Consider the following 26,735-nt stretch of genomic DNA (forward strand, 5'->3'; position numbering starts at 1 on the left):
CATCCTAGACACTAAGCACAATCCTCTTCCTGTGACTCACGTCAAGTAGACACATTCAGTCATATCTAGCTTTAGGCTGGAAGGTTTGAGGTGTTTTCTAAATCTACATTTTCCAGCAACGGATGGGCTGTTTAACTTGCCTGGTGGTGTATGAATGCGAGCAAAGCATACCCAAAACCCTGGGGTGCACAGCATTTGCCTCTTAAATGTCTCTCCTGGAAGTGCTGTTCTCTGAGCCACCCCTACAATTCAGATTCTAACACAACGGAAGGTGACAACGGCTTTCAATTGAAAGCAAAATCAGATGGTCAGAAAAAAACCTGATGTACTACCAGGCTTTTGAATATCCCTGTGTCCTAATGCACGGGCATCACTTCATCCTAGCCTATGTCACAGAGATTATATAAAATGTACATCCGTCCATGCATCCATCCCCCTCATTCCCCTGCGCACACACACACACCAGAATAATATGCTTCTGTAAATAAAGCCTATTTGTCTGATGATTTTCTGTTTAGATACAAAGACTGCATAACACTCAGTTGTAATTGCTCCCCTCTGAAAATACACAGCATTTTCAGCCAAGAAAACCTTCATTAGTTTATTATCCAATTTTCCCAGGTGAAACAAATGTCACACGCAGGGGTATGTGTCCATGTTAATTATAGAGTGCTAACAGGCCAACTTGGCAATGAACCAAATTACTGTTGAACAAGAAGTCTCATATACAAAAACAAAAAAAAAGTATATATACATACACACACACACACAAATATATATATACATACACCTAGACTGTATACAGTCTATACTTGCATACATACATTGTGTAAACACACAGGATATATATATATTTGATGGGCATGGACCAAAATCTTCTTATAAGCCTGCATGGAAAAATAAACAGGCCTATTTCAGCTACTGTAGAGTTGTTTCACTCTAACAGTTATAGAATCCCCAGTTATTAGTTTATCAAAGCAGCGTACCGTGACTTTTTAGAGGTATCTGATGGTAACTCAACTTCATACTTTCTCCCTAATCAGTTTCTCTTTTGCTGTTTTAACCAGACTTGGGATTAATTATTTTTCAGTTGATCTCCAATTTGTGGCTCACCTGATCTTTAAATAAGTATATGCTGGACTGGACTCCTGTAAGTGACATATGTTTGGATTGAGACTCTTACAGACTGTAACACTTAGTTGTCTCTGATAGGGAAAGCTACTGCCCTTATGGGACTACCCAGGAATTTGTCAGGTGCTACTTAAAACAGTTTTTGAAGTTTAGGTACAAGGCTTCACCCAGAATGCACCTGCGCCTACTAACTCCCGATGAACAGTATAATTAGCTACTTCCAGAAAGAGGCATGGATTTTTGTGGAAATATCCATATGTGATCATTTAATTAAAGACTGTATCATAATGCATATGCACAAGGGGGCTGAATCAAGATTGCACAGGCAACCTGAAAGCTGACATTTCCTAACTTTGGAGTATTTGACTTTGCAATCTGAACAATGTTCTATAATTTAGCATTTTTGCATGTCATTTCCTTGTTTATTTTGTTCATAAAAAAGGAAAAAGCAAATTATTTTATACACAGCTGTGACAACCCTTCTCCCCATTGTTCATCATCACTGTATGCAGACTTTTACCACTTGGGCTACAGGACTAACTACATTACTTAGCGCACTATAGTGGGAATCAGGGGTCCAGGATTGTGTTATGCCAATCTTCTTCTGTGCAGCTTTGGGCAAGTCCCTGCACCTCTCTGTGCTTGTTTCCCCTTCCACTCTGTCTTGGTTATGTAGACTGTAAGCTTTTCACAGCTCTTCTCTAACTACACACAGCACAATGGGGACCAGATCTCAACTGGGGCCTCTAGGCATTACAACTAATATATAATGATGATGATGATGATACCCAGCTGTGAAACACAATCCAGTAGAAACAACAAAGAGTCCTTGTGGCACCTTAGAGACTAACAAATTTATTTGGACATAAGCTTTCATGGGCTAGAACCCACTTCATCAGATGCATGGAGTGGAAACCACAGTAGCAGGTGTATATATACATAGTACATGAAAAGATGGGAGTTGCCTTACCAAGTGGGGGGGGGTCAGTCTAATGAAACAATTCAATTAACAGTAGAATACCAAGGGAGGAAAAACTCACTTTTGTAGTGGTAATGAGGATGGCCCATTTCAAACAATTGACAAGAAGGTGTGAGTAACAGTAGGGGGAAATTAGTAGGGTAAAATCCATTTTTGTAATGACCCATCCAATCCCAGTCTTTATTCAGGCTAATTTGATGGTGTCCAGTTTACAAATTAATTCCAGTTCTGCAGTTTCACATTGGAGTCTGTTTTTGAAGGTTTTTTGTTGAAGAATTGCCACTTTTAAGTCTGTTATTAACTGTTATTAATCCAGTAGGTCAGTGCTAGAGCCAGGAACAGAATCCAGCTTCCTGACTCACATATTTTTTGTTCTGATTTTATAGAATGCACCTGCGCCTACTAACTCCCGATGAACAGTATGTTATGCCCTTCTTCTGCATGGTGCTATACAAGTAATGCCAACCAGGGAGTGGCTTTTCAATATAAATGATCTGGGTTTGGAGAGTTTTGTGATCCTTCAAAAAAAAATTGGATGGATTTACCTCTTCTGAACAGGGACTCAACTCCATGGAGCCACTGGCCCCATTGTAAACCCAGCACAGGCAGAAGAATATAACCCAGGTATTCCTACACCCCATTCTCACCCCTAGACCAGTCTCCCCATTAAACCCCATTGTATATTTCAACTCCTCGTGGAGAAGAGAGAAGGTAAATATTTTCCAATATATCTTTTGTGACAAAGATCAAGATTTTACTTTGCAAAACTCTGATGCTTTAGATTTTGTGAAGATTTAAAATATAAATACCTGGAAAAAATCAAGATTTTGCACCAGATGGTGGACTAGGTAATCAGCTCTGCATAATGAGGGGTTAAAATAAATGACTTTGATCATTCTTACCCAAGCTGAAATGAAATGCTGAGCTCTACAACTAATTACTTCTAAAAAAAAAAAAAAGCAAAACGTGTGAAAGCCATTTACATTTTAGACTTCACAGTATTAGACAATATACAGTGTTTTAAACAGGGAAAATACTTCCTCTTTACAATCACATATGTATACAAAATAGCATTTGTTGCTAATCTGAAGGAATAATTTGCCATGGCTATAGTATGTTAAAAAGTCCTCTTTTCCATGGACACTTGCTCAGCAATGCATAGACAATGAAGTGATGTCAGAGCTGATAATTTAAGGGGAAGACAAATGACCACATCTGATATCATGCATGGTTTCCTTTGTGATATGTTACTATTTCCTTTTGCTAGCCTAATATGATATGTAATACATTTTATTTTATACAATCTGCACAATCAGGCCTTGACAGTGATGACTTCATTCCCTGAGGATTAAAACCTGCCTATGTGCAATAAGAAATTATTTTATGCAGATTATCCTAAACCTTGGTTTTATATGGTATGGGCCTGATTCTCTTCTTGCATTCACCAATATAACTTCTATTCACTTCAGTAGAATTACTTCTGACTTATGCTGATCTGAGGGAGATCAGATTCAGGTCCCAAATTATATCTGTGGATGTTTATGCATGCACATTTACGCCAAATTCTTCCTTGGTGTAATTCCACTGAAGTCACACATGGATTAATTTAGCCAGATTCTGCCTTCAGATACAGAGCAGAATTTGGTCCCACATATTTGGCTTTATGTAATCTCCTTAACACTTCATGCAGATCACCCACTCACTTGCAAATCTAGCATTTCTGCAAAAGCCAAATGCAACAAGATGCCACAGAAGAAAGTGATTTTGAAAGTAACAAATTAACACTGTAAGGATTATACAAATTTCCTTCTGCTGCGCATGTCAAAAATGATTACCACGGAGAGGCCTGTTACTCACATTTGAAAAAAACTTACTACTTCAGTTGTTATCATTAGTTATGGCATCAATAAATCGTCTGTAATTAATCCGCCCCCAACTACACTGCCCCCCATACAACATGTGTGCGTGTCCTTGGAAGTAATTTCATTAAGTAGTTCTATTTATCTTAAGTACTTACGTGGCCCCCATTCTCCCCTCTGTCTGTAATATATTTATTCACACAGCACCCCTGCAAGGTAGGATGGGTCCTAGGTTAGCATCCTAACCTCTGTATTAGCCTCCCTCTCCGTTTTCTTTAAAGAACACTTAAGATGTTTATGGCCCATTTTCAAATCAGCTGAGCACCCCCAGTTCCGACTGCCTTCAGTGGGAACTCCAGGAGCTCATTAATTCCAGAAATAATCCCCTCAGGTGTTCTCATTTGAGGAAATGATGGGGGTATAGCAAAATGAATGTAACTAACTGCTGGCACGAATCAGATATGCTGGTCTTTTTCACCGTGCTGTCTGTAAATTTTTGCTGACTCCTGCGTTAGTTTCTAAAAATGCTACTGAGCTTATGTTTTACAATCTGTGTACATCCCAGGAGTAAAGATTTGGGGGATTAACTCTCCTAACTCCCCAGGCCTTCAGCCACCAAAAAAAAAGGGGGGGAGGGTTAGGTGTGACAGCAACTTTTCATTTGTTCTATAAAAAGCATCTGCCGGGGGAAGCAGATAAATCAGAATTACTATCCTGTCAGGAAAGATCATGTGTATGCAGCTTTCTGAGGCACAATGAGAGTATAAAAATAAAACCACTTTTCATTCATAAAGGGCTTTACAAACCTTAAGTAACAAATTAATCTAGACAGTCCTCTTTCTCTCCCCAGCCCCCATATCTGGCTAGGTACTAGGCCCCTCATCTGTAAAACTGGACATCTTTGAAGTAGGTAAGTATTACCCCCATTTAATAAATGAGGGAAACCGAGGCATAGAATTTAAGTGACTAGAACAAGCCTACAGAAAGGCTCAGTATGAAAAGACTGGACCAGTTTAACTATAATGTAATACATTTGCCCATGGGGTCATAAACCAGAAAAACAATACCCCTTTAGTCTCCTTTCTCGTTATTCTTCTGCAGAAAAAATACCATTGGCACTGCATCATCCACTCATGGGAATGGATTTAGCCCTGAGGAAGGGGGCACAGTTGGCAACACCAGCAAATTCACCAGTAAATGGATGTGGACCTGTGCATACTTCCTACCACTGTAGAAAGCCAACCCTTTTTATGCCGTACTTCAATGTTCTATCCCACCCAATCACAGATACTCTCCCCAGCAGCACAGCTCCCTTTAGAACTCTGGCTCCCACACCTCCACCTTTATCCCTCTTGAAGAGGGGTTATAGATACAGAATGGTATTATTGCTCCCGGCTAGAGAAGTGCTACAAAATGTAATAAAGGTGAAACCAACAGGGTTCTGCAGTCGTTTAACAAGGTTCTATAGAAAGTCTTTTAAATACCTTGAGTTTAATAATTCATAGAGGCATAGATTCCAAGGCCAGAAGGACCAGTGATCATCTAGTCTGACCTCCTATAACACACAGGCTATAAAACTTTTCCAAAAATAATTCCTAGAGAATATAGTTTAGAAAAACATCCAATCTTGATTTAACAATTTCCAGACATAAAGAGCTCACCACAACCCTTGGTAAATTGTTCCAACAGTTAATTACTCTCACAGTTAAATATTTATTCCTCATTTCCAGTCTGAATTTGTCTAGCTTCTACATCCGGTCATTGGATCTTGTTCTACCTTTCTGTGCTAGACTGAAGAGCCCAATATTAAATATTTGTTTCTCACGTCAGTAATTACAGACAGTGATTAAGCCATCCCTAAACTTCTCCTTGTTAAGCTAAATAGATTGAGCTCCTCCAGTCTATCACTGTAAGGCATGGTTTCTAGTCCTTTAATCATTCTTGTGACTCTTCTGTGAACCCTCTCCAATTTATGAACATATTTCTTGAATTGCGGACATCAGAAATGGACACAGTATTGCAGCAACAGTTGCACCAGTGCTGAATACAGTGGTAAAATTAGCCTCTCTACTCCTAATTGAGATTCCCCTGTTCATGCATCCAAGAGACGCATTTGCCCTTTTGGCCACAGCATAACACTTGTAACATATGTTCAGCTGATTATCCACCATGACCCCCAAACCTTCTTCTGAATCACAGCTTCCCAGGATAGAGTCCCCCATCCTGTAAGTATGACCTACATTCTTTGTTCCTATATGTATACATTTAACCGTATTAAATGCATAGTTTGCTTGTGCCCAACTTACACAGTGATTCAGATCACGCTGCATCAGTGACCTGTCTTCTTCATTATTTACCACTCCCCCGATTTTTCCGTCATCTGCAAACTTCATCAGTGCTGATTTTATGTTTCCTTCCAGGTCACTGAAAAGTATGTTAACTAGCACAGGGCCAAGAACTGATCCCTGAGGGACCCCATTAGAAATACACCCATTCAATGATGATTCCCCATTTACAATTACATTTTGAGACCTATCAGTTAACCAGCTTTTAATCCATGTAAAGTGTGCCATGTTTTACATCATTCTAGTTTTTAATAAAAATATCATCCAGTACCAAGTCAAAACACCATACAAAAGTTTAAGTATATTACAGCAACATTATCTTTATCGGCCATACTTGATATCTTTTTTTGATGAGATTACAAATTAGTTTGATGGAATCTATTTTCCATAAACCCATATTGATTGGCATTAATTATATTACCTTCCTTTAATTCTTTATTAATCAAGTCCTGTATCAGATGCTCCATTATCTTACCAGAGATCCACAAACTCACAGGCCTATAAACTACCTATGGGTCATCCTGTTTATGCTTTTTTTTAAATCTTGCCACAAAATTAGCTTTCTTCCGGTGTTCTGAAACTTCCCCAGTTTTCCAAGACTTATTATAAACAACAACAAATATTAATGGTCCAGCAAGCTCATCAGCCAGGTCTTTTAAAACTCTTAATGCAAGTTATCCAGACCTGCTGATTTTAAAATGTTTAACTGTAGTAGCTGCTGTTTAACATCCTCCTGAGATGCTAATATAATGGAAAGTGAGTTATCATAACATCATCATCTGTTTTTTCCCCACATACAGAACAAAAATATTTATTGAACAATTCTGGCTTTTCTGCATTTTCGTTAATACTTCCACCATTTCCATCTATTAATGGACCAATACCATTGTTAGGATTCTTTTTGTTCCTAACATACTTGAACTTATTATCCTATACTGCTGGCCATACATTTCTCCTTGTGTTCCTTTACTTCCCAAAGGATTTTTTTTTTATTTTATTTTATTTTTTTTACAATTCCTAGCTTCTGATTTATATTCCTTACTCTCATTCTTCCATTTGCTATATATTTTATAGCTGCCTTCACCTCTCTTATAAACCAGGTTGTTTTTTTTAACCAAGACATCCTTCTTCCTTGGTTGTGGGATTGTGGCTTTTTGGCATCTAGTAAAATGTTCTTAAACAATTCCTAATTATCATTCGCATTTTTCTCATTAAATTTTTCCTCGCAGCTGATCTAACTTGTAATTGTTTTCAGCTTTGTAAAACAGGCCCTTTTAAAGCATCAAGTATATTTATTACTTGTCTGGGCTTGAGTTTAAACTGAATTCTATAATATTTAGAAATTCCAAGGATGTTTTAGTACTGGCACATAATGCTTCCAGTGTGTGTCACTCATATTGAAGTCCCCCATGATCACACAGCTTTTTTTCCCCTGCACATGCCGAATAGGTGAGTAAGGAGCGCACCATTCTGTTCCCTAGTGTGATCTGGTGGTCTGTAGCAGGCACCAACTAATACATGGTCTATTAGGACACTGATTCATAAGATTATTTAATTCCAAGTTATCAGCGACTCAGGATAATGTCATTTTTGACAGGGTGACAGAGACCCTAGTACAGAATGTTATTCTTTCTATAGAATTTTTAATAATGACGATGATGATAATAAAACACATTATAATGTATAAGGTTGTTTCTACCCATATCGCTTCCTGCATTGATATCTTCTGGGAAACTGGCAATGTGCAGAGGGGAACATGACGCATGGAATAGCTGCACTTCCAGAATAAACTCACAGTGCCCAACCCCCAATGATGTCATATGGAGGAGCTATCCTAAAGTAAAAATTGTTACCTCAGAAAATATGGCTGCACTAAGGCATCCAAAACAAAATTGACTTTCGGTAGCATGCCAAGGAAAACGATGACTGCAATCTTTATTTTACTCTATCTAGTCACATCAGAGCTTTTGCTAAACATGAGCCAAATTTTGCTTGATGTATTCACACATGTAGCCCAGCTGAAGTTATGTGAGTCAAGTGAGTAAGGGCGGAAGGACTGGGCTCTGAACACACTGATCCAATTTCAGGTTCAAGGCCCCAAACCATTATTTGCAAAATCTGTATCTATCACAGCTGATCTGCATTCTTTCTCCTACTGAACTCTTAAAAAGCCGGGAAGGGGAGAGAGGCAGAGAAGGTAATTAAAGAGGGCAAAAAAATCCCATAGAAGCAAGGTTTATTATAACCAGAAATATTATAACCCCACATTCAGATGCTATGAGTATTTCAGGCACTGCCTCAAATAAAGACAGTCTGATTTTGAATTACTGTAATTAACTGCAAAAGCTTGCTGATTTGTTGATGCAATAGAATGTCAATCTTTTTCATAAACTTGTTAGAATCTTTGTAAATAAATAGCAAAAATCATACGATGAACAAAAATCCAGCTTCCTGCCTCTCTCTTCCACCACTTGCACATAGTGAAGAGTACTTCAGGGAGAAATGAGGGCGGGGGGGGGGGGGAATTTTGGGTCTGATCTTGCTCCCACTGAAGTAAATTAAAAACTCCTATTGAACTGAATGGGAGCAAGACTGGACCCATTATTTTTAGTTATTTAAAAACAAAAGAGAGCTATGGGCCTAATCTGCAAATCCTTACTCATATGATGAATTCTTGCCCATGCAAATAACCCCACTGACATGAATGGGGCTCCTCAAAGATTCATTGATTAGGGTCAGATTCTAACCCCAAACCAAGAATATAAAACATGGAGTTTGAGTTGGCAAAACTTGACTCAAATAAGAAGTCACTGCTCATGGAAGATATCCCATTGATGTAAGTAGGGTTACTGTATGGTAACAAATGTTCACACCTTTTAAGGAGTACAGATCAGACACATTTAGTACTGATTTTTGTCACCATGGAAATGTGCTCAGGAGTGAAACTGTATGGAACATAAGGATATTATCTTTCAAATATCCAGCCCATCATTACAGAATTCATTAATTTACTATTAATTCCCATTAAAGACAGTAGGTTGTAAACAAATGAAGCAGTCATGTACAAAGCCATAGTTGACATATTTCCCTTTGTAAATCATGTGTGTTCTCTGTGCTCTGGCACAACACTATATATTTAATGATGTTTCAACAAAAGCCCAGAAAAATAAAACAGCGGGGGAAACATCAAGGCTTTTGCAAGTTTGTTATATCAGCATAGTTGCTTTTATTTTTTCAAACAACATCAGGGCCAGGGCTGGCCTCCATGTGGAATGAGCCTTGGCACTTATGCAGATAGGATCTGTGCCCCCTGTAACTGATAACCCTGCTTCATAGGACAGCTGCTTTGGGGGTCGCACTTTGGACAATAATTCCACCCTCAACAAACATCAACCCCACCAACAAAGTATCACTTTTACGAGGGGGATCTTCGTGAGAGGGAGTGATGTGTATCATCCATGCTGCCTCAGTCCATTGTGGGATCACTCTCTTCCTGTGCCAGGCCTGTTGAGCCCAAGCCCCCTCACTGCATAAATCCAAGCTCTCAGGGCATGGGAAGATCGAGATGCTGCTGAGCACTCTGCTGATGGGGGCACAATCTGAACTAATCTCAGTTTCAAAAATGTGTAGTACTACACACCTGGGAAAGACCCAAGGCCACAACCAGCAGCCCCTTTGCAGGCAAAGCTGCCATGGGCTTTAGCTTGAGTAAGGTTTACGCAGTAAGTCCCCTAGATATACTCCTCTGATACAGACTGGGATTTTTAAAGGGGCTGATGTGATTTAGGAGCACAAGTCCAATTGATTTTCAATAAGGTATGTACAGGCTCTTAAGTCACTCAGGCTCTTTTGAAAATCCCACCCATGATCTACTGCAATATTGCATAATTAGCAGGCTAGATTTGACTGAATGTACTGGAACATTAGACCTATTGGGCCTGACTTTGTCCTCAGTTAAACTCAACCCAACACATTAACGTCATCAAGGTGTTACAAATTCAACTGAGGGCAGGACTTTTAATATTATATTATATATTTGCTATTAATATTATATATTTTCAGTTTGTATTTAAACCATTTCTACGATCAGTATAGTGTTATATGGAGATAATTATGCTGTTGGAGCCAAAAAGCATATTCAAAATAACAGGTTTCAGAGTAACAGCCTTGTTAGTCTGTATTCGCAAAAAGAAAAGGAGTACTTGTGGCACCTTAGAGATTAACCAATAAATAAACTGGTTAGTCTCTAAGGTGCCACAAGTACTCCTTTTCTTTATTCAAAATAAGATACCCATATAAATGAGAAGAGAATTTCCCAGTATCAATCAGGAGTGATGAGAAACAAGCGCATAACGTGTAATAGCAGCATTCCGTTCATTATTATTTACAATACCCTTTGTGACTACAAAATCCAGCTTTGGCCCCAATCCTGCAAATCATAGGAGTAGTCCAAGGGGACAGTGGTATCACTGATGTGAGAGAACTATATGAATGAGAAAGGTGTTGTAGGATCGGGTCCTTTAAGTACAAAAGGAAAAATTGGGGCCGCATTCTCGGTCATATAGAATTTAAATATTCAGTGATATCCATCATTTAATGACAGTAGACAGAGTTAAATGCTCATACTGGAGAGCTTTGACAGTAATCAGAGCACTGAGAATATGGATTGCCCAAGGGCGAATAATGAGGAATATGTTTTTAGGGTTCTTGGGGTTTTTTTTGTTAATTAGTAACCTTTGCATTTTTTCAAGCTGCTAGAGAGTCACTAATTGTTTAAATCCAGAAAATAAATTTGTATCATTTCTGTAAATAAGCCTGATTCAGTATTTACTAGAGACAAAAATAAAGCACAGCATTTGACTTTAGCAAATTACAGTTGGGGTCCAAGTAACAATTCGATTCCCAGCATTATAGATTGGTGAAGTTTCTTCTTCCTAAGCAGAGGACAGGGTTTTATTCCAGGTCCACAATTCTGGCATTAGTCACAAAGATCTTTATAAACTCGCTAAACAAAATGCATATATAGGCATACAGGGATGCGAAACTCTAGTTCATCTGTGAAAATACAAGGGAGTTTGGGGCCCAATCCTGCTTCCATTAAAACCGGTAGGAGTAGGATTGGTCTATTTTCTTCTTTCTGTTATACTACCCAGTACTGCAACCCTAAAATCTTTTCATAGTTCATTGGTTTAAATGAGATTACTTGCTTTGGTAAGAGCTGCTCACATGAGTAAGGTATGGAGGATCACGGCATTAAAAGGTCTAACCTCAGTTATCAGTGGATTTGTGTAACCCAGTTTGCTGTTTATCGTTTGCAAAAGGTTAAACTAAAATTTTACCATTTTCTTCCCCCAAATTAAAATGTTCAGCTAAATTAATATTGTTTTTAAAAAAATCTACACCAAAGGCCTTCTATTTAAGTGAACACATATAAAACTAACATACTGCCAGGCTCCCTCCCTCTCTTTCTAGCAGCTGAATTCTTGGATAAAATCGTCTTGTAGGGTATGAGCAATGCAGTTCTGAAAATAGCATCACTGTAAGATTAAAGATGGCAAGAACCCTAAAACGCTGATTTATTTCAATGAAAATCTCTTTCTCATCAGTGACTATGCTGCAAGTTTTCAGTTTAGATTTTCATACCTAATAAAATGTAACAGCTGTAGGTTTGAAAACCTCAGAAGAAATAACCACAGGGGTGGGGGCCAAGGGAGAGATCAAAACACTAATAAGAGGGAAAGAAATAAAACCAAAATACCAAGAAACTCCCATTCACTGATAATAAATATAGTAAAAAATGGAATTGTTCTGTGAATCCAGATAACTTTCATTTATCACCATCACACACATCGATATACATACACACACACTAAAAGAAAACAACACTGGTCACCAAGCTGTTTTGCACTCTGTTTTAAATTTATTTTCTACTAGACATACATTCATAAGATTGTGTTTTAAGCACCTGTGGTTTTATACATCTTGTGTAGTGTTTGGCACTCAGACACATGATGCTGAGAACACACCAAGAGGTGATACTTCCCTTCCCTGTTTCTAAGCACATTACATCTTTTGGCTCCCTCTCTCTGTTCCATTTACATGAAGGTTCACATCAGTAGGGTATTTTTTATGGCAGAGTATTTCTGGATATATGAAAACAATGCTATTTTCAAAAGGGCTAGTACTTGATATATTACAGCTAGCTTCAAAGCTAAATAGGATATTTTGCTATCAAAAAAAAATTTAATAAAAAGGATCAAATAATCGTTATACTGGAAGTGTTGGAATGAAGTTTATCAGCACATTTAAAATACACACTGTGCATGACTTCTGTCTACCCTTTGTCAGTAATCATTTAATACAGAAAGTGATACAGAGTATCAAGTCTAGCCTGTAGAGTTATTAATGGTACGATTACACTTGGTAGGATCATGTGCAAAAACCAAAGGATAAAGATCCCAGTCCTTTCATGTGTGTCATCCTTACTTCAATGAGTAATCCTAATGACATAAAAGAGAATAAGGGTGATTCATATGAGTAAGTGTTTGCAGGATTAGACCTCTATTTACTAAATGTTTGCTTGTCTATAAGTATATGCACGATTTCCTTGTTATTCTCACACATTTTACATATTCTGAATAATATTAATAAATCTTTCAGAGTGGTAGCTGTGTTAGTTTGTATCAGCAAAAACAACGAAAAGTCCTTGTGGCACCTTAGAGACTAACTAATTTATTTGGGCATAAGCTTTTGTGGGCTAAAACCCACTTCATCAGATGCACAGAGTGAAAAATATAGTAGGCAGTATATATATTGCAGCGCATTAGGCCTGAATAAAGACTGGGAGTGGATGGGTCACTACAAAAAGCAATTTTCCCTCTGTTGATACTCACACCTTCTTGTCAACTGTTGGGAATTGGCCTCACTAGTACTGACCCCCCACTTGGTATGGCAATGCCCACCTTTTCATGTGCTGTAATCTATATACTACTTACTGTATTTTTCACTCCATGCATCTGATGAAGTGGGTTTTAACCCACGAAAGCTTATGCCCAAATAATTTTGTTAGTATCTAAGGTGCCACAAGGACTTCTCGTTGTTTTTATTAATAAATCTTGTAATTCATTTGAAGAGACAAAGTCTGTCTCAGTTATGTCATGAACTTATACTTCCTATTTTAAAAACCAAACATTAGGAGAGAGTCATTTTCATAAAAAGAGAGAACTAAGGAAAGAAAATTTTAAAAAGGATTTGACAGAACCAAACTATGAGACCAGTCCTGCAAACACATACACAAAAGCAGTCCGATTGAATTTAATAGGATCCAACCCTAAATTTGTCAAACACTTAACTGTTACATTTTAAATTATTTAACAAAATATCCAAGTTAGTCCTCTCAATGCATGGAGTACATATTTACATTTTATGTTAATCAGTGTTATTGTAAATATCAACACTACTGTAATCACTACTTTTTAGTTGATATAAAAAGTATGACTGTTTAAAAAAAAATCCGAAATTAAAATGGCTTATTTTGTTTCTATTACTGTTATTTTATTCATGTAGCACCAATGGTGTGCTATGCTGTCCTTATAAATAAAGTTAAAAATGCATTAAAATATTGTATTTAGATACATATAGTCATTAAATGTACATACATGACAAGAAAGAAAGAAATGCATTGTGTACTTTTACCAGCAGTTCAGTTAAAGTATAATAGGTCTTCCATACAAAAAAAATATTCTCATACAAGTGCAAAAATGTATGCAATGTTGCACATATGACTGAATTACTGGAAATCGAAACATAAGAGACCACTGTATATTTTAGTGCACTGTATAATTCCTTAATATTCTGACACAGTGAAAATGATATATTTAACGAAATGTGCAATATATATTGATCAGTTGTCAAATCTTATATCAAAAGATCAAGTTATATCTATCAATATGCCTACATTTCCCAATACAGAAACTCCTCAATCTGTTTAAAATATTCTAACATTGGCTGTTTGCAGCACTATGTGACTATACCATATTTTCTGATTTTGAATGAACAGCTCCGGTTTCTATTTCATTCAGTATAGATGTTTCTAATAAGCTGACTCCCCCTATTTTGCTGGGTAAACATATCAAAGCCAAAGTAGTGAAATTGATCAAATGCCTGAGATTCTATCTCAGAGGCACTAGTGACAGCTTTTTGGTTTTTCTTTACCAAAAAAGATAACATTTTTATATCACTGTATTGATTACATGAGTTCTTTGAGTTCTGCAGGAAAGATACATCTCATAAGAATGGCATTAACTGATGCAAAATTCACAGAGTAATGGGGTGGGAAACAATTGTTGATGAAATCTACAACTATGTAGCCTTGGATATGCTATTTTTTTTATTTACAATACACCCAACCAAGCAATATTCAAATGCCGCCTAACACCAACTTTTCAAATAAATGATAAAAGAGAGGGGTGCATATCAAAAATATTGGGAAAATACTTGTAGATGAATGTGAATATCAGGCATTAAACTGCCTTTGGTTTTAAACTATTAGTATCCCTTTCTTTTCTTTCCACCCCCTCAGTCATTTTTTCTATTTGGTACTACTAGTATTTACATCAAAAATGATTTACACTCACGGACATTTTCACTTGTGTCATTTTCACTTTGTTCTTCCCCATTTACACTATACACTGGTGAGCAAAACATCATTACACTAGCAGTTGTTAAAAGCAGTATCCTAGCATTGTTTTCGGCTTCACCTGTTACATCATTACTTTTGCAAAACAAGCCCTCCTGAACTGTCTCCTAAATGAAATGAGACTTATTTGCTCTTTGATTTCATTTAAGAGAGGAAATACATTATTATGAAGGATAGGCAGACACTGTAGATTCTTTCTACAATATTTTAATGGCTTGATTTAAAAAAAAACCAAAAAACAGTAAGTAGATATGGGAGAACATATAAATGCTGTTAACCAAGAGAAAAGATATTTCTTATTGTGCACTCCTTATCATTAAAGTTCTTTGATTAACTAATACCTTATTCTGCTGATGTTTGCTCTTATCATCATGAATAGTAAGAGTAACTGTGAAGTTAAGAAGCAAATATGAACTGAGTGGACTACTAAGATTTTAAAACAAAGTATCTCACAGTAAAAAGAGATCCATAATTCTACTTGGAAATTATAAAAAAGGAAAAGGAGTACTTGTGGCACCTTAGAGACTACCCAATTTATTTGAGCATAAGCTTTCATGAGCTTTATAGTATCTGCTTTCCATCATGTTGGTTTCCATATTTCTTTACCTTTTATAAATTAGATAAATTTAAGAAGATCAATTGTGAATAATTGTGTATAACATGATCTATCAATTCACTAAGAGATAGTGTTTTGATCTCGGATGTTGAAGTCTAAGAGTAGCAAGGATTTAAAAGATGGGTATCCTAGCATTATTTTTTAGTTAACTCTTCTTGTTTTACACAGCACATCTTTGTAAGTAACTCTTTCAGTGCAAGAAAATAAAAGTAAATGAAAATGAAAAGTCAAGGCATTGTTTATATAGTCTAAAAGATATTAAGTGGTTACACAGTTATCTTTCTTAATCCCTTTCTTTCTTGTACCATTATGTGCATCCTTTTAGCATTGCTCCAATACATAATGGAACCAACACAGAAAACTGAAACCAATCCTAACACACCAGCTGCACTAATTGGTGAAAAAGCACTACTTGTAATCACAGAAATCTCCTGTACAGAATGAGTTCGGACAGTAAATTCTGCTCAGCATCAAACACCACAGAAGACTACCCTTAGCTTTGTTTTTCTTATGTAAAATGCATTAAAGTGAGCCATCCACATAAAGTTATCTAATGACAGGTTTTAACCCAGGAACTAAAGTAAGTAATTCTAAAAAGAAAATGTGGTCATTAGTCCACATTGTTTCTTGTCCTGTGTCTGGCTGAAACTAAAAACATAACATATTGGGCTGTTTTTCTCAGGTGATCCTTGCTTTGCTCAGAGAAACACTTGCACAGTTATTAACATGAAACGCTTTACAATTTTCTATTACATCCATGCAAAACAGTGCAACATAAAACCGCTATTATTAAGAATATTTCTCTTAAAGGTGTAAAGGAGAATCCCCTTAAGTAATTATTGTGAAGGTTACCCTTTGAGAGTCTGCATGAAAACACTGCTACTTTACTCATGTTGCAAAAAAGTCTGCTTTTGCACATGCATGCACACACAAAACCATATGAACAAAACAAACCCTGGAACTGTCAAAATATTCATGTTGTGAACTGGAGGAGATCCAAGTAGAAAGAAGCACCTACGTACATTTAAAATTTTCATCCAAAAAGTAAAATAACATTGTCTTGGAAACATGCATGGGAAAGGCAGGGACACGGATTTCATGCATCTTTTATTTAAAAGAAAAATTGATACAGTATTTTTAAAATATAGAAAGTGTTAAAATTCCAGGCAAACAAATAACCACTGAAGTTGGTGGGGGCGGGGAGAGGGGAATGTGTGCAACTAGAAACTTTCCTCTTAGCACAGCTAAACTGCTGGGGGTATATTTAGAGACTGGGATCTGCTCTTGAGTGTTGCTCTCATGCCAATCCCTTGACTCAAAAGTACAGTACTTGGCTCTCCCTGGTCTTCCTCTCTCTCTCTCTTCTCGGTGACCATCTATTGGAGAGCCTGGATCTTTAAAAGAAAAGCAGCCAAAATCCTGCAGTGTACCCCAATTACCACTTTATTATCGGGGCTCCCCCAACCCCCAGGAAGAACTCTCCTGCAAATTACAGTCGTCACCCTCTCCCAAACACACAAACACTTTCCCAGTGAAACGCTTTCCTTTCCCACCACCCAATTTTTATATCTATATATATATCTATATATATATAGATATATATATAGATCAGTCCAGACCGAAACTCAGGTGGGACTTACGTTGAGGCAGAAGGGAACGGTCCTTCCGAGGACAGGTTCATCACCAGGGACTGGAAAAGTGTCAGACTGAAGACTAGCAGCCAGCCAGCAGCCATCTTCCTGATCGAAGATCGATCCCCCAGTCGCGGAGACGGAACAAATAATAAAATTAAATGAGTGGGGGGTTGTTTTGTTTTTTTTTAAAGTGCCCCCCCTTCTCCGAGCGATGGGCACAGCAGCAGGGAGCGGAGCGGAGCGGAGGGTGGGGAGGAGACCGACTGAGATCTGTGGGTGGAGCGGGGGATCCAGGGGGCTCTCCGCTACTCCAGCAGCAGCTCCGGCTCCATCCGATCCGCCGCCATCAGGGCTACTTTCGGAACAGATCTCCGCTCGCTCTGGCGCGCCTGGGTCTCTCCTCCTCTGATTTATTCCCGATTGCGGAGGAGGGGAGGGGAGGGAGGAGGCGGAGGCGGCGGGCGTGGGGGCTGCTGGAGCGGGTGAGTTGTGGGAAGCAGCAGAGGCTGGGAGATTTCTCCTTTGCTTCCCTGCTACGAGCAAGAAGAAAAGGGAAGCTGGGGAAAGTCACAGCGGGGGAAGGTGTCAGATGAGTCTCGGCGAGCCCTATGGGGAGCCGCTTTCCATACAAGGAATAGGAGGAACTCCCAAAGTCAGCATCTGATCTCCCGAGCTCGGGGGGGAGGGAGAGAGATGGTGCCTGGCCCCAGCCAGCCACATGCCAGAAAGCTCTGCACAAGGCAGCCTCGCAGGCCAGGCTCCGAGCCGGCCCTGGTTTGCTCCGCAACGCACTTTCTGCTTTGTTTTATTGACTGGCCCTGGGCTGGAGCCCAGGCAGCCTGGGAACTGCAGCGCAGAATCAGGTGAGACTCCTGCTCGCCCCCTGTTCGCAAGCCTCGCCGGGCTTGTCGCTAGCGGCACCCTGGGCGTGTGCGGCTGGGTCTCGGCACCTCCCGGGAGGCTCCCTGGGCGTGTGCGGCTGGGTCTCGGCACCTCCCGGGCGGCTGCCTGGCTCTGATTCTCGCTGGCAGCCCTTGCGAGGGTGTTTCCCCCTTCAGAGAACCCTGCAAGTTCGGCTACTACTAGGCAAACTGCCCCCCTTACTCAGTAGCTTCCATCTAGGCTCCCCATGGAAGTTGGCCTGATTTTTAGAAGTGCTGGGCTCAGCCTTCACCAGCTCCCCTGGGGGGCTCTTTTGAAAATCGGTTTCCAATTATGGGTGCTAAGCGCGGCACTTTTGATAACCTGGCCCCTTCCACCTATTTCCTTCCCAGGACAAGACCAGATTTGATCAGTGTGTTTGCCACATTTTAAGCGTGCAGTGTTGTAAGCTTGTGGGTCCCAGGATATTAGAGACACAAAGTGGGTGAGGTAATATCTTTTCTTAGACCAGCTTCTGTTAGCGACGGAGACAAGATTGCCAGCTACACAGAACCCAGACCTGAAGAAGAGCGCAGTGTAAGCTCAAAAGCTTGTCTCTCTTTCCAACAGAAGTTGATCCAATAAAAGATAAATACCCCATGCACCTTGCCTCACAACATTTGAACTCAGAAATCATCTTAGAGCCAAGGATATAGACAACTGGGAGCTAGGAAGGGGCTTTATCCCTGCTAAAAATTTCAGGATTTAGTTATTAAATGAAGAAAACTTAGTTTGGAATAGAAGCTTGTTTATTTTGCTGTATTACAAGCGGACAAATTTAGTCATAATAAAATATTACTAATTAAAGTGAGATTCAACAGTTATTTTATATGTTAACTCTACCCACCCGCAAAAAAGTTGTCTATGCTCCAGTAGGAGCCACCACCTCTTCCATTCACAGTCCTGCAAAGTAGCCTCTCCCACTACCCCATTCATCATCAGTAACATCCCCATGGAAACTACAATTATTTTACAAGGTAAAGGAACAGTGGGGAAATGTGTCATGGATATTTAATAGAACAGGTAGAAGAACAATGACAATTATTTTTAATTTCATCAAACTTTAAAATAAACCAAAAAAACAATCCAACACATAGAACTGAGGAGGCAGGAGGTATTGTTTCATGGTCTCTGTGTATATAATGTTTTCTGCAGTTTCCACGGTATGCATCCGATGAAGTGAGCTGTAGCTCACGAAAGCTCATGCTCAAATAAATTGGTTAATCTCTAAGGTGCCACAAGTACTCCTTTTCTTAGTGCTAGCAACATCTATCTTCAGTATTTATATGGCTCCCTTTACCCTCGTATCTGAGCATCTCAGAATCTGTTTAGCCCACTATACCCCTGTGAAGTTCGGCAGTGCTGTTATGTCCATTTTACAGTTGGGAAACTGAGGCACAGAAAGACTAAGTAGCATGCCCAAGATCACACCGGAAATCTGTGACAAATCACGGAATTAAACCCAGGTGTCCCAAATCACAGCCCTGTGCTCTAACCACCAGACCATCCTTCTACTCATGTGATCAGCCAGCTCTCTAAAACAACTTGCAGCAAATACTCCACAGACCACACTTTGAGAATTTCTGCCTTACTGTGCATTTGTAGTGCTATTTGCCTTGTCTATATGTATCATGCATCGGTTTGATACCTGAGAGTTTTGTCCAGTCTCATTTTAATTATTCTAAACTAATGCAGCTTAGTTCCACCTATTCTTTGCTTCTGTTGAACATAGTCACTGTTAACTCACTGGATTTGCTATATTAGAATATCCCCACCTCTGAGACTTCCCTCCTATCTAGCTAGGACTCTTTTCCATTTAGCACTATGGAAAGAGCAGGGTGGTCATAACCCCTTGGTCATAAAAAAGACTGTTTCAGACCCACCTTAGCACTGAAGTAAAACTTTCAGCCATCTTCAGTTTTGTTGAGTCTCATATTTCGTGTTTTTCTCAAGAACCCAACTCCTGGGGTCATGTGACTATGTAAGCATCTCAGCTTCCACTTAAAAAAAAAGTTAAGTTTTTAGTCCTGATAATTGCAGAGAAAAGCTTGAAAATGTGACCCCCAGGAGGCTCAAACATTAGAAGAATTAAAAAACCCATCAAAATTACATTTATAATACAGTGATTTTTAAGCCAATCTCCTGATTTTGGTGCCTCAACTTGTGATTTTTGAACACTTGGGGTTGGCAATGCTGACGTGAAAGAGACAAATGAGCAACTAAGGCAAAAGGGGGAATGATAGAGCAAACAAAGCCAGATGCACAAAGTGACATGGGATTAATTTCTTCCACATAAACATCATATTCTTAAGCTTTCTAACACAGCATTTGTCATCTGTGCAGCTCATTAGGGCAGCAACGGTAAAAATAAGTAATTATAGTAATGGTAATACAAATAACTTCCAGGATCAGACCCTGACCCCACTATAATAATGTAATTTGTTTTAAAAGGAGTACTTGTGGCACCTTAGAGACTTAACAAATTTATTAGAGCATCAGCTTTCGTGAGCTACAGCTCACTTCATCGGATGCATCCGATGAAGTGAGCTGTAGCTCACGAAAGCTGATGCTCTAATAAATTTGTTAGTCTCTAAGGTGCCACAAAGTACTCCTTTTCTTTTTACGGATACAGACTAACACGGCTGTTACTCTGAAACTTGTAATTTGTTCTGTACTTGTACAGGGCCTAGCACACTGGTCCATGACCAGAGCTCCTAGGTGCTATTGCAATATAAATAAATAATAATCAAAGTAGTGAACAACTGGAAAGAATACAAGTAGAAGTATTATTGCTCCTTCTAATACAGTAATACCCCAAAGGCACCAATCAGCATCCAGATCCATTCTAAGCCCCGTACAAACACATAGCAAGATACTCACCCTGAAGAGATTACAAGCTAAGGCCCTCTTCTGCAATGAATTCCATACAGGCGGCAAGGTCTGCATAAAGCTCATTGCAGGCTGGAGGCCAAAGATAGACTAAAGCCCCTATCCGATAACTGACTGCACTCATGTACAGATCAGGACAGAAGGATTAGGGTGATGACCGGAATATGTCCTATTAGCTCCCTGATTATACACAGATATCAAATTGGGGTGGGGGAGGGTGTTTCTTACCTTTTATTTATAGAAGATTCTTTTATTTTCTTTTTGGCTTGCCAAGGTATGGGAAGAGATGGGAATGGCAGGGATGGGATGAGTTAGCGGGGGTGAATTGAAAGGAGGGGAGGTGAAGGGAAGAGAAGCATGGTGTCCATTGACATCGGGTAGCAGAGGGAGTCTTTGGAAGCCCTGCACAATCAGGAGCTGAGCAGATGCCATTAGGCTGAAGTGGAGGCCCATAGGGCTTTAGTATTTATCTCACTGTTTCAATGGAAGAGGGAAGAGAGGGGGATGCCACTTCTGGATCAGGAAGTGGGTGCTGCTCCCAGACTGTATGGGTCTCTCTAAGAGATGCAGGAGTCTATGTGGAGAAGCAGTGCATCTGTGTCAGCTCTGGGGGGGTCTCTGCTCCCCCACTCCTGCTCCAAGGACTGTGGCTCTATTAACACTCTGAGGCTGGGTGTTTTGTCATGCTCCTCCATGTTGGAGAAAACAAGTAGGCAGCAGCAGCTGAGGGCAGCTCCGGAAGAGTAGAATTACTCAAGTGAACTCTTAGCTGTGTTAATCAGGGGAACCAAGGCTGTGCTTATTTTCCACTCTCCTGCTCCAGGGGAAGTAAACACGAATGTAGCACCATCTTATTTCTCTGCCCCCAGACTTAAAGCCTGGCTAGCCCATGCAAGGGTCCAGGCCTGGGGCTGGTGGTTTAAATCACAATCTAGATTCAAAGCTGGTTATGTCTGAGGCCTTCCAACTTTGGCTGTGTCACTATAAGGGCAGGTTTCTGTTATAACCTGATTATAAATATGTACTCCGTGGTGAAATTCGTTGAAGGTTAGAACTGGACAGAGCTGCGTATGGTGCTAACAAAACAGGAACAGCTTGGTGAGCTTGAGGTTTCATTACAAACTTGAACCCCACAATTGCAACAAGCTCCATATCGGCAGACCGCTGTGCCTGTGCATAGCCCCATTTGAGGGCCATGGGGTGCAGGGATCCACCCACATGGACCTCACCGTAAGGATCAGAGCCATGATATTCCAGATTCAGCCTGAAAACATTGCAACATTTACAACCATTCTTGGCACTGAGCCCGGTGTTGAAGAAACCTGAAGTTGAGTCATGGTTTTGCTTCAAAACCAAGTGAAGCTTGGTGGTATATTTTGAATTCTTGCATTTTTCTGAATCTGAAAATCAAGATGCAAGATCCACCCTGACTCAGAGTGAATGATGCATTTGCACAAACTCCAGGAGTGTTTGATATTTAAAACCTTCCAACTATTTATTTCATTTGTTTTATTAAATAAATAACTGTTTGTGCTACAGATTATGAGGATGTAAAATGCTTACCAATTTGGGGCCTGATCTTGAAACACTTATGCACATGAGTAATTCTACTCAGGCGAGTTCCCACTGAGTTTGATGGGAAGGCTTGGGGGCCTTAAGTTGCTTGCCCACATAAGTTTTTGCAGGATTGAAGTCTTAGATATTTCTTCATGCTCTTGCAATGTAAACAAAAGGTTTTGTTTTTAGCATGGACTTTTCAAGTCAGATGGTTTCTGTATGCAATCCTGAGTCAAGTAATGTTTTATTGTTTCAAAGATCCTAAAAAAATCTTACCTTACGTAAGTCTTCACGCTGCAAGCCAAGCAAGTTGGAGAAAGCATAAACAAGGATCATATTAAAAGTAATAATGGATCCATGTCAATTGACCCATTTAAACCTTTTGTTTGGGTTTTGGGGGGTTGAGCTGGTAGCAGTAGCTGGAAATGGAGTAGGTGGGTCAACAAGGAGGGAGAAGGACTGAGGTGGAGAAATTATAGCGAGAAGATGGGATTCTGAACTGTTGTACTGTCGAGTGGTCACTGAGCAGGAGGGGAACGAGGTGGAAGTATTTGTGTATTACAGAAAGTGGAACTCAAACTGAGGTGGAGATAGGTTGAGATGAGAGCAGCTTGTCTCAGGGAAAGTCTTGATAAGTGAGCTTGATAAGTTTATGGTGGGGATGGTATGATAGGTCATATGCCATTGTAGGCAGTCCCATCAGTGACTTTCAGTAGCAAAAATCCCAAATGGCCTTAAACAGGACACTAGATGGGGAAGGCTCTGAGTTACTACAGAGAATTCTTTCCCAGGTATCTGCCTGGTGGGTCTTGCCCACATGCTCAGGGTCTAACTGATCGCCATATTTGGGGTCAAGAAGAAATTTTCCCTCTGGTCAGATTGGCAGAGAGCTTGTGGGTGTTTTGCCCTCCTCTGCAGCATGGGGTGCAGGTCACTTGCAGGTTTAAACTAGTGTAAATGGTGGATTCTCTGTAACTGTGAGTCTTTAAACCATGATTTGAGGACTTCAGTAACTCAGCCAGAGGTTGGGGGTCTATTCCAGGAATATGTAGGTGAGGCTCTGTGGCCTGCAATATGCAGGAGGCCAGACTAGATGATCACGATGGTTCTTTCTGACCTAAAAGTCTATAAGTTCTAGAAAACAAGAGGATTGGGCTAGGGGAGTTATATGTGTGCCCACAGGAGAAATCTAAAGAACTGAGAAAGATAGGGACCAAGGAGAAGGGTAATGAATGTTACGGCACTCTGATCTATCAATATACTCACTATAATGCATATGGCAGGGACGGGAGATTAGCTACTCCTGATTTACACCAGTGGAAGCAAGAGGAGAATCAGGCCCTATATATATTTTAGGCAATGCACCATATTCTATCTATCTTATCTATCCTTGATATTTACATGACCTCCATTACCATATTATTTGAGTGCCTCACAATCTTTAATGTATATATTCTTGCACTACCCATAGATTACCATCATTACAGATAGGGAACAGAGACACAGAAAAGGCCCAAGGTCATTCAGGAAATCTGTGGCAGAAAACGGATTTACAGAAATTCTACTCTTATTTACACTTGTGTAAGGGAGTTGGTGAGTTTACACCTGTGTAAATGGGAGCATAGTTTGGCCCAATGGGCTCATTTAAGTCAATAGAAGTTTTATCATTGACTTTTGTGAGAGCAGGATCAGGTCTAATACATCCTGACTTCATAACCCCAATTAGAGATGGGAAGATGGACCACTGAATTTTACTACTACTATTATTACTGCCTTCATACACTTTCCAGATGCATACATCAGGAGTAACTCCCCTGAAGTGAAGGGAGTCACATGGGTGTCCAGCCTATGGGAGTGGAGAATCAGGGCCTTACAATGCTTTTTAAGCAGAGAAATCCCAGTTATAGGACTTAAGACAGAAAACACAACATCAAGAGAGAAGTCAGAGTACTGGACTGAAGCATAATTTTAAATAATATGTAGAGCTGCTTTGGTTTTAAAGTCAAGAGCAATCCCATGTAAGTAAATAGAATATAGCGCAGCCCCTTGATACATCTTATTAATGTCAGAGGTATGCTCCAAATGGCAGAGCCACCTTTACTCATGCTCTACGGCCATTGCTTTTTGAAAGGAAGTAATAAGAATCAGGGTAGTCTTGTTCCTCATTCCCAGTGTAAGATACAGTCAAACATACTTTGACACAGAATGGCTGTTTTGTTTGCAAATAATTATGAATAGAGATGGTTTCTTAGAGCCAGACTGTCTGCAAAAAGCTTGTACACTCCACTCTGGAGAAGTGTGCCATCCCTGGCTCTTCCACGCTGCTGCAACGGGCTCTCTTAAACTGCAGGTTTTGAGAGAGTATCCTAGGTCTATGGACATGGGGCCAGAGCCTCAGCTGGTATAGACTGGAGAAGCTCCATAGTTAATTTTTGAAACAGTCTGGCATTTGCTGGGATGTCCAGACAAAACGTAGAGCAACAGCACGTCATCAGGGATGAAATACCAGCACATTTCTCGATTCTGCCTTGCCTTGTAGGAGTGCTCAGGTGGTAGGGTACAAAGATCTTCCTTCTGTTTCCATTAAGCCTCTGTGCAGGGACCAGGACTCTGCCTAGCCTTTGTGCTCCTACAGCCTCATACAAAGCCCACTGAAATTAATGGGGGATTCCCACTTTGGATCAGGCTCCTGGTGCATAAGAACTTCAGAAAACTGGTAGTGACAGCTGTACTAGACGCCCACTTCATTCACACTTGCACTCACAACCATATACACAATGACACAAAAACAGGGGAAGCTGCGAAGCAAGGCCTGAGCCATGACCCTGCTGCCCTCTACCATCACACCTGGGCCACTGAGAGGAGAGTGCCACACTCGGTAAAAGCTACTGCATACATTTTCCCGGTACTCCCGGAGGGTCTGTACTTAGATCATGCACAATACCAGTCAGAAGCTGGCAATGCACAGGTGTTCTCAAACCCATCATCCCCACCCAACCCAAATTAAATCCACAGTCTTGCCCTTATGTTTTGTGGGTGGGGCTTTGAAAAGGAGCATAAAGTCACTCAGATGCTTATGAAACTCCTAGACAAAGTTCATTTAATCAGAAAACTAACTATTATTATTAATTGGTTAAAAAAAAAACAAAAGAAAACCTCTTCACTCAAAGAAGCTCCTAGCAGACTCAGTGATCTGCAGAGCCAAAATACAGCAAATTTACCCCAGAAAAGGAGATACCTGGATGCAGCTCTTCCCACTGTACTGTGATTCAGTGTGCAGCCCTTTAAAAAAGCAGCTTATGGATACCACTCTGCATTGGAGACTCTCTGAGAACAGTTTGATCCCACTGTTGTGGTTTAGGAGAAATGGTGGAGAATTTTGAAATTGTTTCTGAGGTTTTGCACAATTTCTATAGAACCCACATAAAATACAGAGAAATTGGGATCATTTGGAACATTCGGCAGGCCAAAGAAAAAGATGAGTTTAAAATAGCAAAATACAAAAAGGACAGTGCAATGGTTAAGGTGCTACCCCAGGACCCTGGGTTCAGTTCTCTGCTCTATGGTAGACTTCCTGTACAAGCTTGGGCAAATCACTGTGTTTCTGAGCCTTACCTCTGCATCTGTAAAATGCATGTAAGAGCATTTCCCTATCTCACAGGGGTGTTGTGAGGATAAGTACATTGATAGTACAGTAATAGGGGACATTTAAGTACCCGAGATAAAAGATAACATTCCTGAGAAAAAACAAAGCCCCATCTACAGGTCAAGTAGGGATCTATTATTTAGAAACCTCTTTCAATGAGATAAATCAACATCATCCTTCCCAAAATCTAACATGGTGTAGTGCCTAGAAGTCTTTACCATGTCAGGGCTCCATTCCATTAGGCACATCAGAGGAAGACGGAAGATGAGTACGCAGTGTAATGCCATTGTGAAGAAGGCCAATTCTATTTTAAAATGAGTATGCAGCATGCGATATAAAAGGGTCTCTTTAAGGGGTGGAATAAATTCCAGGTGAGATGGACTACCGGGACTACCAAGATGCAAGGTAATATCATGTTACACATTTTATGTCCTAGACATCACCTCCACTTACAAACTGT

At 39.9% G+C, this 26,735-nt stretch overlaps 1 protein-coding gene across 3 annotated transcripts in view; it reads right to left on the reverse strand.

The window, feature by feature from the left end:
• The window catches only part of CACNA2D1 (calcium voltage-gated channel auxiliary subunit alpha2delta 1), a 681,161-nt gene extending 663,489 nt beyond the window's left edge, over positions 1–17,672 (reverse strand). For 2 of the 3 annotated variants that reach the window (XM_084632490.1, XM_084632488.1), the window contains exon 1: positions 17,269–17,672. In XM_084632490.1, coding sequence (XP_084488616.1) covers positions 17,269–17,363 — 95 coding nt within the window. In that variant the 5' untranslated portion in view covers positions 17,364–17,672. The remainder of the gene's footprint in view (positions 1–17,268) is intronic. The other variant, XM_084632489.1, reaches the window with a different exon arrangement.
• Between the last annotated feature and the right edge of the window lie 9,063 nt (positions 17,673–26,735).

This window comes from Lepidochelys olivacea (assembly GCF_965140295.1).
Source record: "Lepidochelys olivacea isolate rLepOli2 genome assembly, chromosome: 1".
In the NCBI taxonomy this organism is placed as follows: Eukaryota; Metazoa; Chordata; order Testudines; family Cheloniidae; genus Lepidochelys; species Lepidochelys olivacea.